Below are 14,279 nucleotides of genomic sequence, written 5' to 3' on the forward strand. Positions count from 1 at the left end.
TTAAAGAATAATAAACTGTTGGCAGACTGGATGTAACATTTTTAGATATGTCAAAATAGCAGTAGAGACGATGGAGTCGTTCTCGTCACACTAATGTCTGACAGGAATGCTGGAAGTTTCAGGAATTTAAGGATGAAGTGAATCTTTATCCTGTACAAACCTCTCGATCCCTTTAGTTTCTGGTTTCTCTCTCCATCATCTTTACCTCCAGTGTGACGCCTTCTCTTTCTTCAGCTGACAGATTTCTGTGATGAAACTATCAATATCCAGCATGGACAGAAAGATATTATCTCTATTTAACAGGTTTACATTTTAAACATGCTATTCTCAAACTTCTACTGGTTTCTTCTGAATCTGTGAGCACTGTGTGAACTCCTTTCAAAAGTGAGTTGCTGCTGCTTCGTTTCATTTACAGTGGATATTAAACTACTAAACAGTGCATTAGCGCCATCTATCGGCAGTATATGGACCAGAGAAAACACTGTCATCTCTGGAGTAATCAGGGCTCTCGGTCATCGTTTCAGCTCGTCCAGTATCCACACTGAGCCTCGCACACCGTCCAGAGAAAACAAAAAGCACTGCACACTATAGGCTACTGTTAGCATATATGCAAATATATTTGAAATATGTTTATATATATATATGTTTTATTCTCCAGTGAGCTATTTCTGTAATTATTTTACCGGCGTGTAAAATCAGATTTCCCTCAGACGGACGGGACCGCTAAAATATCCGTTGAAATTTAAATGGACGAGATTCGCGGTTCAGATCGTGACGTGTGCACAGGGTCGGCGCTAGCCATTTGGGTGCCCTAAGCACAAATGCTTGGTGGTGCCCCTCACCCCCCCACCCAAGGAATAACAACCATTCAGAATTTCTTAGTCTGATGAAGCACAATATAATAATTCTGTACATAATTTGTAGGGCTGGGAAAAGATTAATCGCAATTAATCGCATCCAAAATAAAAGTTTGAGTCTACATGAATGATATATATGTGTGTACTGTGTATAATTATTTTGTATATATATAAATACACATTTGCATGTATGTATTTAAGAAATATTTGTTATTTATGTAGCCCTCCTGCCGGGTAGAATATTGTGGCTCACAATGTAAGAATCTGTCTAGGGGATCTTAAATTTATCCACTACCCCGGTGGAGGCACATTTCCCTTCAGTTACAGTATCAACACATAACCCAGATCTCAGATCTTCACCTGATAGTGTCAGATTTGTGTTTTCTATTTGGAAATAATAATAAAAAAAAACACTATTGTGTTTACCTTTAGATTTTTTAAATACAAATCTCTCAAAGGAAAAAAAAATTATAATTAATAATAAACAGTCTTTCCACAGGAAATCACACAAAATTATGGCAGATCAATAAACATGCATTTATTATTCTCAGTACTCTGTTGTCTTTGTTTTTTTCCTCTTTGAATGACCAAATAATTCAATTCACAAAGTCACAACCAATAATCACCATAAAATAAAATAAAATAAAATAAAATGTCAATGTAATAAATTTACCCAGCTGGGATTTTCAGTACACAGATGGCGCGCTAGTTGGAGCTCTTTGATGCAAAACCAGAGTAGGCTACTCACGAATCAGGAAAAAGAATTCCAATTGCAGAATGCTCACTCTTCAACGAGATGACAAACAGCAACCGTGACGCAACCCACGACGACGTTGAGTAGGCCTCGATGAACTCCTCCCTCGTGGTGGTTAGATGCATCCGCGAAAATCCACACAGATCTCCCGATTTCGACAATCACTCGGTGTCAAAGACAATAAACACACAGTTGACATGAATTCCCAACTACATACTCCACTGCAGTACTTTTACCCAAAATAAACACGGGTATATTCTTCCGGATTTCACACGAATTACTCAACTTCTTATCTCAAACTGCAACACTGAACTTGAGAAAATAAACACGGATATATTCTTCCGGATTTCACACGTAAAACTAATAAAACAAATCAACGATGATAGGAAAAAAAACACAGATTTTCTCACATGGGATCCTCGTGCTAGATATCCTCTATCTCTTTTACTCACGTGAAACTTAAGTGCGCATGCAGTCTTTCAGCGAACTCTCTCGCATTTCTTTTCCGTGCGGCAAGCTGCAAACTCATCCATGAATTTTTCAGTTCACACTATACTCTCGTCACCAAGCTAGCACTAAAACAAAAATCTGCGTGAGCGTCGACCACTGTCAGCTTTCCTCGTGTCGAACTTCCCAGAGAAAAAAAAAAAAACCTCGCGAGAGATTTAGGGGTCAAAGTCCACCGTTTTCATTGTCCAACTGAAACTCTCTCAGAATACTCAATAAAATGCAGCCATTTTATGAGTTGTTTTCCCTTACACACATATTGAAAAAAAAACCTTTTATAAACATGTCTCATATTTAAACATGAAAAAAAACAAAGTCGATCTACACTTTGTTTGAGTGTATGTTTTCAGACCCAAGATACAAATAATAAAATTCTCTTTTCAAAGAAAAAAACGACAGTTATACGTTTAGAAACACAAACATTTATCCAGGTCTCTACATTTATATATAAAATATTTAAATTTATATATAATATAAATTATATATACAGTATATACATGCAAATATTTCTTAAATATATACGTGCATATGTGTGTGTATTTATAAATACAAAATAATTATACACAGTACACACACATATATCATGTAGACACAAACTTTTATTTTGGATGCGATTAATCTTTTCCCAGCCCTAATAATTTGACAACTCTGTGAATATGAAAATATACAAACACTGAGATTGTGCGTTTTTTTTTTTTTTCTAATTGCAGTTTCACCAACAGATGTCGCCCATGGGCCTTGGCCTATGAACCTCTTGAAAATGAACGCATTATCCGCATAAAACAACGAAAAAACGTATCTAAGCGGTCTTCCTTTTCTTCTCAAACAAACTAACTGCATCTTAAACAGCCCAAGTTTCAAAATTTTCCGGGGGAGAAAGCCCCGGACCCCCGTTAAAATAAAAGATTCAACATGCAGGGCTAAAAAAGCCCCGGATCATTTCATTTGCACTACTAGCGACGCCCCCTGGACGTGCATACACGACGCAAGGGCGCCCGCGCTACAAAACTAACATTTTTATTTAAACCATTGTCTTACCTGCAAAGCGACGCGCGAGTATCATCCCGCTGTCTATTCTTTTTTCGCCCCCGACTCTTGGTGCCTTTCCGAGGCCATGTCTGAGATCATTGCCAAATTTGACATTGATTGAGGCATAATCGAACAGACCACTGGGAGGTGGGGAAGGGGGGGCACCAGAGGGAGACGAAAAAGGAGATTCACCTTTTTCTCGACTAATTTGGTCAAGGCCTATATTACTTTTGTATTGCTTTTGTATATTAACATGCGTTAGACATATATTTTATTTGTTATTTATACTAGTAGCCTATTGTGATGATTTTTCACGACCCAGATTTTTTGGTGCCCCACCAAGCACTTGGTGCCCTACGCGCAGCGCGTGATGTGCGTGTGCGGAGCGCCGGCCCTGCGTGTGCACTCGTGCAGTGGCCAGACAACAGACAGCATTTGATCTCTGTGGGGCTGATTTTAAAAACAACTGACAATCCTTATTTATTTGGGTTTTTTTTTTACCACGCCTTCATCATTTTTTAGCTACACGGTGCAGGAAATGAAAGCAAATTGCACTGAATCATATGTTTAGTGTGTGCCTTTTCCAAACAAATTTCAATTGTAGGCTATAAACGGTAACTTGATATTTGCCACTGCTCTATTCAAAAATCAAAAATTAAGAAACTAAAGAAAACTGCACGTATATTCTAAAAGTTTCTTACATTGTTTACTCACTCAGCATGGATGGATTAGGAACCGTTTCATATTTATGATTATGGGCGGAGCTACATTATATGACATCACTGCATGTGTGTAAAGACTTCAGGGAAAGTGAAACTGAACAGATGAACTGGCAGCTTCTTCAAAACAACATTGCAGAAACCCTGAAATAACGATCAAATCTGATATTCATTCACAGGTAAGCGATGGAAATGTAAGTACACTAGTTTAATAGCATGAATGTTGGTAAAATATTAGTGTTCATGTCACATATCAGAATCAGGAAGTACTTGAACTGCAGACAGAATAAACGAAGTACAGTGAAAATCATAACTCCATTAAACAGAAATGCCACTTTTTTACAGATGTTTATTTAGTAAGTTATTTGTTTGAAAAAAAATACAGTTTCACTAATTTTCTATTTTGTCTTATCTATTGATCTTATGAATGTTGTTGTAAAAACCTGTTTCATTTGCTCTAGCCTTCTGTGGCTCCTATAGTTTCTGTTAGGTTCTGTATTTAGTTTCTTCAGGGTTTTTTCTAACACTCAATAGTACCTGCAGTGTCACAGAGCCCATCTGAAAGGACAGACCAGCAGTCTCAGACCAGAAGTTGGCTCAGTGTGGTTAGGGTTAGTGTTGGAGGCGAGTTAGTCATTTTTGACTTTGATATAAACAGTGATACATAATTTATTGTTGTAAGTTATAATAGTATTTAACAATCAACATCCAACTTACTCAGTATATATAATTATAAAAATTGCTCTCTTCAGCAATGTAGAAGATATATTGACATTACTTATCTTTTCAGCCATGGCATCCTCCAGTGGTCCATCACTAAATGAGGAGCTCCAGTGCTCCATCTGTCTGGAAGTGTTCACTGATCCAGTCACCACTCCATGTGGACACAACTTCTGCAGAACCTGCTTGATCAAGTGCTGGACGAACACACAGACCTGCTTCTGTCCACTCTGTAAAGAAAAATACAGCAAAACACCTGATCTCAAGATTAATACAACACTCAGAGAAGTTGTGCAACACTTTAAGGAGAAGCTCAATCTAGGAGAATCTGAGGTGTTCTGTGACATCTGTGATGAAAGAAAGCAGAAAGCTGTGAAGACCTGCCTCACGTGTCCAAGCTCTTATTGTGAGACTCATCTGGAGCCTCATCTCAGGGTCCCACGTCTAAAGAAACACAAACTCATCAACGCTGTTGAAAATCTGGAGGATTATATATGCCAGAAACACGAGAGACCTCTAGAGCTGTTCTGTAGAGATGATCAGACGTGTGTTTGTCTGTCCTGCACGGAAGGAGAACACAGGACTCACAACACTGTTCCTATAGAGGAGGAGAGTCGAGAGAAGAAGGTAAGAGTTGCAAATAAAGCACTTTAAACACCCCATGAAATTCAGCTTCCTATCAGTCAGTCACGTTCAACGTTACATCGGACTGAACTGATGTATAGGGATCTCGCCTGAGAGCCCAATCACCTTTGATTAGTAACAGAACAAGCCAATGCACATTGGCGAGCGGTGCATGGTGAACCGCAGCTTCCCACTCCGGTCCCTTTCTTCCTGGAAGAGCACGAGGAGGTCACTAAGTCATGGAAGGCACCTTTTTCTGACAGATCCCATTCCAACTTACCCATCATATCCTCCTATGGAGTCAGAAGTGACTCAGGGTGCTTTGTGCCATTCACATCCCTGTGCTCATTCATGCCGCAATTGTCTCACGACAGCACACGTCCAGGGAAGAGTGGAGACTCCATCCCCGGATGGTCCAGCTGATTTGGGAACGCTTCGGGTCACTCAGGTCGATCTGTTTGCATCTCCAGAGACAACCCAATGCCAGTTGTTTTATTCCCTGACCGGGGGACCCTCGGCATGGACACACTGGTACACAGCTGGCCCCGGAGCCTACACAAGTAACCGTTTTACCCGGTGCGCCTACTCGCACAGACACTGTGCAAGGTCAGGGAGGATGAGGAGCAGGTTGCACCTTACTGGTCCACCCGGAACTGGTTCCCAGAACTCATGCTCCTCAAAACAGCCCCTCCTTGGCGGATCCTCCTGAGGAAGGACCTGCTTTCTTAGGGACGGGGAACCCGCATCCAGACTTCTGGAACCTCCACTTGTAGTCTCTGGACAGGACGCGGAGGACTTAAGTGGCCTACCTCGAACAGTAGTTGACACTATCACTTCAGCTAGAGCCCCCTCTATAAAGCGTGCTTATGCTCTTTGTTGAATGGTGTTCTTCTCGCAGGGAAGACCCCCGTAGATGCCCTGCAAAAAGGGTTGGAGTGAAGGCTGTCTCCCTCCACTCTGAAAGTGTTGCCGCTATCGCCGCACATCACAATGCAGTAGACAGTAAGTCTCTGGGGAAACACGACTTGGTCATCAGGTTCCTAAGAGGCGCCAGGAGTTTGAATCCTCCTCAGCCAGACCTCTTCCCCTCTTGAGACGTCTCTCTGGTCTTAACGGCCCTACAGAGAGCATCTTTTGAGCCCTTGCAGTCACTAGTGATCAAGATCCTGTCTCTGAAGACAGTTCTCCTGACTTCGTTCACATCCATTAAGGGGGACCTGCAGAAATTTTTGGTCAGCGAAGCGAAACTCAAACTTAATGTATGAGTTTGTACGCTGCCTTATATACCCGGAAACGGGGACTGGCTTGCAATGCAAATCTCTTTCGCATTGTGCATTGACCTGTTCTGTTACCACTCAAAGGCTCTCAGGCGAGATCCCAATACATCAGTTCAGTCCAACACAAAGTCTCTGTTCCCTCCTTTAGGGAATGGGGGTTACATTAGTTACCTAGATGTTTTCTTTCCTGTGTCCATTACGAACCTGTTCCTTTAAAAAAAAAAAAAAAAGCTTAATTCAATAGTCTTTCATTACATCTTAAAAAAGCATAAAAAGCTAATTTTTATCAGAATTAGCTCATAAATTAAAAGATTCAAAACTATAACTTTAAATGTTTTTTCATTTTTTTTAAATAGGACAGTCAGAAGATGGAAAGCTATATTCAGTGATAAATGTGTCTATGTTTTTCTCTGTATGTAGAATCAGCTGGTTCAGACACAGATAGACGTTCATCAGATGATCCAGGACAGAATGAAGAAGATTCAAGAGATCCAACACTCAGTAGAGCTGAGAAAGGTTTGTGCTTCGATCAACCCAAATTCAAATGGTCGTTTCACTCATGGTCGTTTCCGATCCCGCTCTGCCATTTCACTTTCTGTTCACTCTCTAACTATCCTAGCAAAAAATACATTTCCAAAAATGATATGCATCATAATTTTTTAATCTAATTAATAAAGGCATTTTATTAAATTAGTTAGTTATTAAATTGTGAGTTCTGCCATCATCTAGTCCCCTCGTGTGTAATGCTTATGTCGAGTTCACACTGCACGATTTTCAAAGTATTCGGGTCACTGTTCTTTTCACACTGCACGACTATCTGGGATATCATTCAGTTGCTGGTGTATTCACACTGTACGGTTTTTCGGCGAAAGGGGGTTTCACACTGCATGACTTTACAAAAGAATGAATCATTGACAACTTCTGTCTGGTCCGCAAACTACGTTTCACAACCAAACACACGCGAGAAGCGAGAAGGAAATAACGCAAGATCACGTGTGCATGAGACTGAAGTTCTAATAATTTTACAATGTGCTGCTGTTTAAGCAAATGTTTGTGCTTTTTTTTTCTGTTTGATATAATTGCAAATATATCTATTAAAATAATTTCCTGGTTTATAATTCCTCCCTGAACTTCCCGCTGTCCTGTTTCTTGCTCTCTCATTGGCTGTGGGTCTTCGCCGATGTAGTTTTCAGTCAGAACACATTCACACAGCAGGATTTTGATTCGCCGACAGGTCCAGATATTCAGCATGTCAAATATCTCACGGGCATCGGCGACTCGAGATTCTCTCAGATCGCGTCTTTGATAATTCACACTGTGTGATTGTCACTCACGTGAACGAGCACCGATTTGCCTATGATTTCGGGCATTTGTCGGGGATCTCACAAAACCTGTCGACGAGCGAAAAACGGGGCTAAAATTGTTCAGTGTGAACATTAGTTCCACAGAAGAAGAAGACGATGATGCAATAACATAATATTTAATATGATACTCTAAATGAACAGCCAATATGCGAGACAGTGTGCTGTGCACAAATACTAACCGACAAATGAACAGAACCAAGGAAGGAACTTAAATATACAGAGATGATTTCATTTTGTGGTGAACAATCCCTTTAAATAATATGTGAATATGGAATAGATTAACAAATATAACTGTTCTCATTCATCAGAGAAACACAGATAAAGAGAGATCCTCCAGTGTTGAGATCTTCACTGATCTGATCCGCTCCATTGAGAGATGTCAGTCTGAGCAGCTGAAGATGATGGAGGAACAGCAGAAAGCAGCAGAGAAACAGGCTGAAGATCTCATTAAAGAGATACATCAGGAAATCACTGAGCTGAAGAGGAGAAACACTGAGCTGGAGCAGCTCTCACACACTGAAGATTATCTCCATCTCATACAGGTCTGTCAACATCTCTCAGTCAATATGTACAATATTACAGGACAAACACTCTGTTCTTTAAGGTCCACCAAATTGACCCAACGCCGGTGTCCAGTGGTGTGTCTGAAGGTCTCCTGTGTGTTGGGCACTTGAGTGATTTAATGTCAATTACACTTTTATCGGACTCAATTTTATCTTGACCTTGAATTTAGTTTGGAATGCCAATGGATTATTGGTAATTTATATTTATCTATATGTGTTATTATTCTGTTTAACTCTTTACTTTAGATTGTACTTGTTCATTCGGATTCCAATGTTGCTCAGAGGCTCACGCCGGCCGTTAACATGAATCTCACGGTCACAAACTCGCCAGTCTGATTATTAGTCAGAGCAGAGGTTATGACTAATCATATTTAATAGGCCGCCCATGCTTGCCATTTTTAAAATAGTAAATCCGTTTGGTCCCTACAGTCGCCTCTATAACAACTTAGTTACAGCTCAAACAATAACCAGAGTTTATGGCTAATACTATAAAGTAATGCCACCCCATGCTTGCTATTATTTCAATTGCATTTTTATAGCCCCCTATAGTGAATGCAACTATATAACAACTTAACTAAAGTCAAGCAGTTCGTCAGACATCTCGCCTGATGTGCTTCATGCTCAGTCTAACCTGAGATCTAGTAAAACTCAAGCCTGGACACAGATTAGCGGAAACATGGATACAACATAATCTACTAGATTCAATAATCTCAGGTAAATCTATAATGCCAATTACATAATTATGTCAAAGATAATCAATACAAAAACAATACAAAATGCTCAGAAATAAACAGTAAAATATGCATACCTGAGATCTGAAAGATACATAATGCTGAGTGTATAGAAGAGCTTCAGCATTACGAGCTGATCAGATACAGAATCACCCTGAGCCTTTTACAACATTTAACATTGGTAACATTTCTTTAAATACTCAGAACAAGATAAAATATCCTCCAAATGGAGACACGAACTAACAATTGGAATTTGCATTAATCAAGATCCCAGACTTGGGTAGTTTAGACCTTATTGAGGACAGAAGGTCATTTGCATGAAAGACCCTGGTAAAGGCTCTCCCTCCACAGTAAGCAAAGTATTTCTAAACTCTCTAACTTGTAGCTTTTGGTCTATTTCTCTGGACATGAGACCATTGCACCAATCACACTGAGACATTTACCAAACAATGCTGTCAATTCACCAGTGTTGGGGGTAACGAGTTACAAAGTAACGGATTACAGTAACGATATTACTTTTTTGGGTAACGAAGTAAAGTAACGCATTACACTAAAAATATCGGTAACTACACTACTTTACTATACTATAGGAACGCGCTTTCCTGCGTTACCCGTGTTTGCCTGTGTGTAAAGTTCTGTCTAGTGGTGCGTGCGCACTGTTGCCATAGAGATCGATTTGAGTGACATAGCTGCCGGTGCGAAGGAGAGAGGGAAATGGAGACGGAGACAGGGGGTCTCTGCAGCGCGCACCTCCCCAAACGGACGAGGCGTTTATACTCGACGCGCTCGCCGTTGTACTATTCTGTGAAACGTCGACGGGGCGACGCGAGTAATTGTCCTCTTAACCATCAGGAATCAACGGTGAGAAGAACGGTCCACACGTGACAATGTTTATTTTAGTAGGCTATATCACCACCAATAACACTACAAAAAGAATCGTGTACGTAAAATCTAGTAAACCCTGAGATTATTACTTGTGACATTAGAACAAAATATGTGGATATAAAAACATGTATGTAGACTAGAACTAAATCAACGATCTCTTAAATATTTTCTAATTTCACTAAACATTTCATTAAGTTTCGTGGACATTTTATAAAACATGGATCTTTTTATTAAAAAGGCTTATGCTATTGTAGGCTCATTTTGTAAACATAAGCAACTGATTTACACGCGCAAACTGTGTGTCGGTGCGGTCAGACGCACATGCTCGGGCAGATTCGGCTTGAAGTCGTTCATCCTCGGATTCGGCGACGCGCGCGCTGTTACAAAAAATTTTTCTCAAGTCTTGGAGGAGGACAGCAGGTAACACAAAACGAAATGAACAGGCTTGTTGCAGGGTTCGACATACTTCCCCTGCCGACCATTGAATCGCCAAGAAAAATGCATTTTAAATTAAGATTAAAAATTTAAAAGTGACCTTTATTTTATTATTTTTCATTGACCACTTCATTTTTTGTTTTTATTGCCATGAGTCGAATAAAAATATGGTTTTGTTATCAGGAGAAGAGTTTTATTCTCATGTTTCCCAAAGCCTGTGTTTTAAAACTTGTGTGTTGACCCCATTTTAAAATGACCGCACCATAGCCTTGTTTGTGGATTTTACGGTGAGATATATTTCTTTGTGCAGACAGGGATATTGTTCTTTCATATGGTTTTACATGCCATTTTGTATAGATTTATACAATAAACACTATGCAGACAGGCTAAGTGATGATAGGGCTATGATATTTGTCCATATATCTACATGGTAAATTAAGAAACGGGAAAGTAAAGTAATAAGTAGTGAAGTTACTTTTCAAACGCAGTAACTAGTAAAGTAATCTCATTACAATTTACAGAAGTAACTAGTAACTAGTAACTAATTACTTTTTTTGAGTAACTACCCCAACACTGCAATTCACTTGCATTGACAGAACATTGTATTTTTCATGTAATCATTCTGATTGAACTGAGTGAAGGGAAGAATGGGTGAAGGGAAGGAATAACTTGTGAAGGAAGGACAAGAGTGAAAGAAGCTTTCCCACATTTTTTCTTTTCCCCCACATCGTTTTTAAAAATGTGTACTTTGAAACCCGTTTTCAAAAGTTTGCGTTTTCAGGAACCCAAAACGCCGTCATTGTGTAAATGAACGGCCAAAACAAATAATTTTTTAACATTTTTAGCTGAAAATGGTGTCATCTAAACAGACCCTGAGTTCAGTTTAGTCTTAATTGCATCCTAGTTAGTCTCATTGGAAACTGATTATGTTCAGCTGTCTGTCATTACGCTGGCTTTATTTAATATTCAGATTTCTGTTCTGGATATTTAATCAAATCAGTGCATATTCAATTAGACAATGTTTCATTTCATTTGCATATACAAATATTTCAGAAACGTTTTAATAGAGAAAATTTAAGCAATTCTTCATGTAATCAATCAACTACGGTGATATCCATCCGTATCCATACAGAGGTTTTGCCTCAACTGTGTTAGAAAGCTCCTGTGTAAAACATATTGAATTTACTGCTTTAATAATAATGCTCATATTTAACAGTCTTCTCTCTCTCCTGCTGTAGATGAGCTCATCCCTGTACACTCGTCCACATACCAAGAACTGGACTGAGATCAGGATTGACTCTGATGTGAACTCTCTGGAAAGAGCTCTGACTGAACTGAAGAAAACTCTAGATGAGACTCTCAATGAAAAACTCAGTCAAACTGGTATGTGAATATCAAATACAGTGTATAGATTGTTTCTTTTATTAACTTAGAAATGACGTTTTTCAAGGAATATTATGGGTTGAATAAAAAGTTGGTGATCACCACAATTATTTTATCTCAGTCTGCAAAAGATCACTGTTTGAAAAATATAATCATAACATAACTTACACTTGCCATGTTAGCATTAGACTGGTATGATAAAACACTCACTAAACATATGTAAAGTTATATCCAAACTTTAACTGTTATAACCAGTTATTGCAGTATAACTTTAACTTACTTTAGAGACATGTCAGTGTTATGATGTAACTATTCATGAACAAACACTGATATATCACTGTAAAAAATGGTTACATGATATTTACAAAAAATGATGGTAAAAATATTACACATGATATTTTTGAGTAGCTTTTAAGGCTTGATTTCTTAAATGAAATCTACCTGAATAAATAATGTAAAATCTCCTAAAATTATTTAATGTATGACACAATGAATTTAATATTTTCTTTGTGAGATGTGCTTTTTTAATTTAAGTTGACTCTCAGAAGTGTGTGATTTTAGTGAACGGAAATGACGTGTTTGAATTGGACTTGTGTTGTATTTGACAGTGAGTCTGGTTTCTCCAAAGGCTTTTCTCTCTCCATTCTGTCACTGATGGAGTTTTGGTTCATCGCCACTGTCGGCTTTCCCGTCTTTGTCGCCTTTGGCTTTTGACTTGCTTAGTTGGGGACATTTAATATTCAACAATATTATTGATCTCCTGCATTGACACCATTATATGAGAACTGAACTGAGCTGGACGATGATATCACTGTTTTCTCCAGAGCGGCTATATATAAATTAGCTAAAATAATAACTTTTTACAGCAAAAATGAACCATTTCTGAACTTACTTAAGCTGGACTGTGACGATATTTTCTTCTAGAAACAAACTTTGTTGCATTATTTTCCTGTTATCTCTGTAAAGCTGCTTTGATTCAATCTATACTGTAATAAGCGCTATATAAAGGTGACTTGACTTTAAGTTATGTTGTACAAGTAAAAGACTGTGATGCTCAGCACAGTATAAGAAACAAACGTGTTACTGCACTGGCATCAGCAAAGCTATTGAACAAAGCAACATATTATTAGTACATGCAGTTATTCACAACCTATAAGCTCTACTCTTCTGCACAATGGTGACGATCAAAACTTCAACATAACAGAAACTCTTTCACATGTCAAACACAACTGAACATTAAACATTAACAGATGTTTCCCTTCACTCAAAAACACATAAAATAACACTTCATTTTTAATATTTACTCTCCATTTCCAGACATATGCAAAGCATGCGGTCTCTAAATAAAACTGCATAACTGAACTAATTCTCTTCAAATAAATAGGTATCCTTCTTTCCTTAATTTAATCAGCTTAATCGGTTCCTCAATTCAAGCCTCAAAACTGTTTAAGTTTCCTTAAAAATGAGGAAAGTGTAAAATCTCTTGGTTTTATGAGTGAAATGTCCTCATGCCACTGATGCTGCCAGTAGAGAAACTCACTGTTAACCTGAAATTACTGCTATAAATAATTCATCATTATATTGTCATCTGTGTCCACAGGGTTGAAGTTTGTGCAGAAGTTTGCAGGTACAGTGTGACTGACAGCATTTTCTTTAATACACTTACAATACATTGTTTATAATCTGTATTATATACTGTATCTGAAAATGTGTGTTCTGAAGTTGATTGATAATGTCTGATCTCTCTCAGTGGATGTGACTCTGGATCCTGATACAGCGAATCCATATCTCATCCTGTCTGATGATGGAAAACAAGTCAGTGATGGAGACATTGAGCAAGACGTCCCAGAAAACCCAAAGAGATTTGATGTGGGTCTTTGTGTTCTGGCAAAGCAGGGATTCAGTTCAGGGAGATTTTACTATGAGGTGCAGGTGAAGGGAAAGACTGAGTGGGATTTAGGAGTGATCAGAGAATCCATTAACAGGAAGGGGGAGATCACACTGAGTCCTGAGGATGGATTCTGGACTGTGATTCTGAGGAATGAGGATGAATATGAAGCTTGTGATAGTCCACCTGTCTCTTTATCTCTGACAGTGAAACCTGAGAAGGTTGGTGTGTTTGTGGATTATGAGGAGGGTCTGGTCTCTTTTTATGACGTGGAGTCCAGATCTCATCTCTACTCTTTCACTGCTCAGACTTTCACTGACAAACTCTATCCATATTTCAGCCCATGGTTTGATGATGATGAAGGTAAAAACCCACTGATCATCACTCCTGTCTCACCGTTAATGGATTAGAATATGTAAATGAAAACCAAAAAAGATTTTGCACGAACATAATACAGTAATAAAGCACTTAAGTCATTTACAAACTATTAGTTTATAGTTAATTAATAGTTTATAAACTGTAGTTAATACATTAATCATCATT

The 14,279-nt window shown here is 38.6% G+C and overlaps 1 protein-coding gene across 1 annotated transcript; it reads left to right on the plus strand.

Moving 5' to 3' along the window:
• Nucleotides 1-3,892: 3,892 nt before the first annotated feature.
• Nucleotides 3,893-14,146, plus strand: LOC130072338 (E3 ubiquitin-protein ligase TRIM39-like). Its single transcript, XM_056237402.1, has 7 exons — nt 3,893-4,045; nt 4,657-5,213; nt 6,908-7,003; nt 8,160-8,393; nt 11,704-11,848; nt 13,449-13,475; nt 13,599-14,146. The coding sequence occupies exons 2-7, from the start codon at nt 4,659-4,661 to the stop codon at nt 14,144-14,146; spliced, it is 1,605 nt and encodes a 534-aa protein (XP_056093377.1). The 5' UTR covers nt 3,893-4,045; nt 4,657-4,658.
• The last annotated feature ends 133 nt before the right edge of the window (nt 14,147-14,279 follow it).

The sequence above is a fragment of the Rhinichthys klamathensis genome, unplaced genomic scaffold (assembly GCF_029890125.1).
Source record: "Rhinichthys klamathensis goyatoka isolate OS25496 unplaced genomic scaffold, OSU_Roscu_1.1 h1tg000486l_1, whole genome shotgun sequence".
Classification (NCBI taxonomy): Eukaryota; Metazoa; Chordata; class Actinopteri; order Cypriniformes; family Leuciscidae; genus Rhinichthys; species Rhinichthys klamathensis.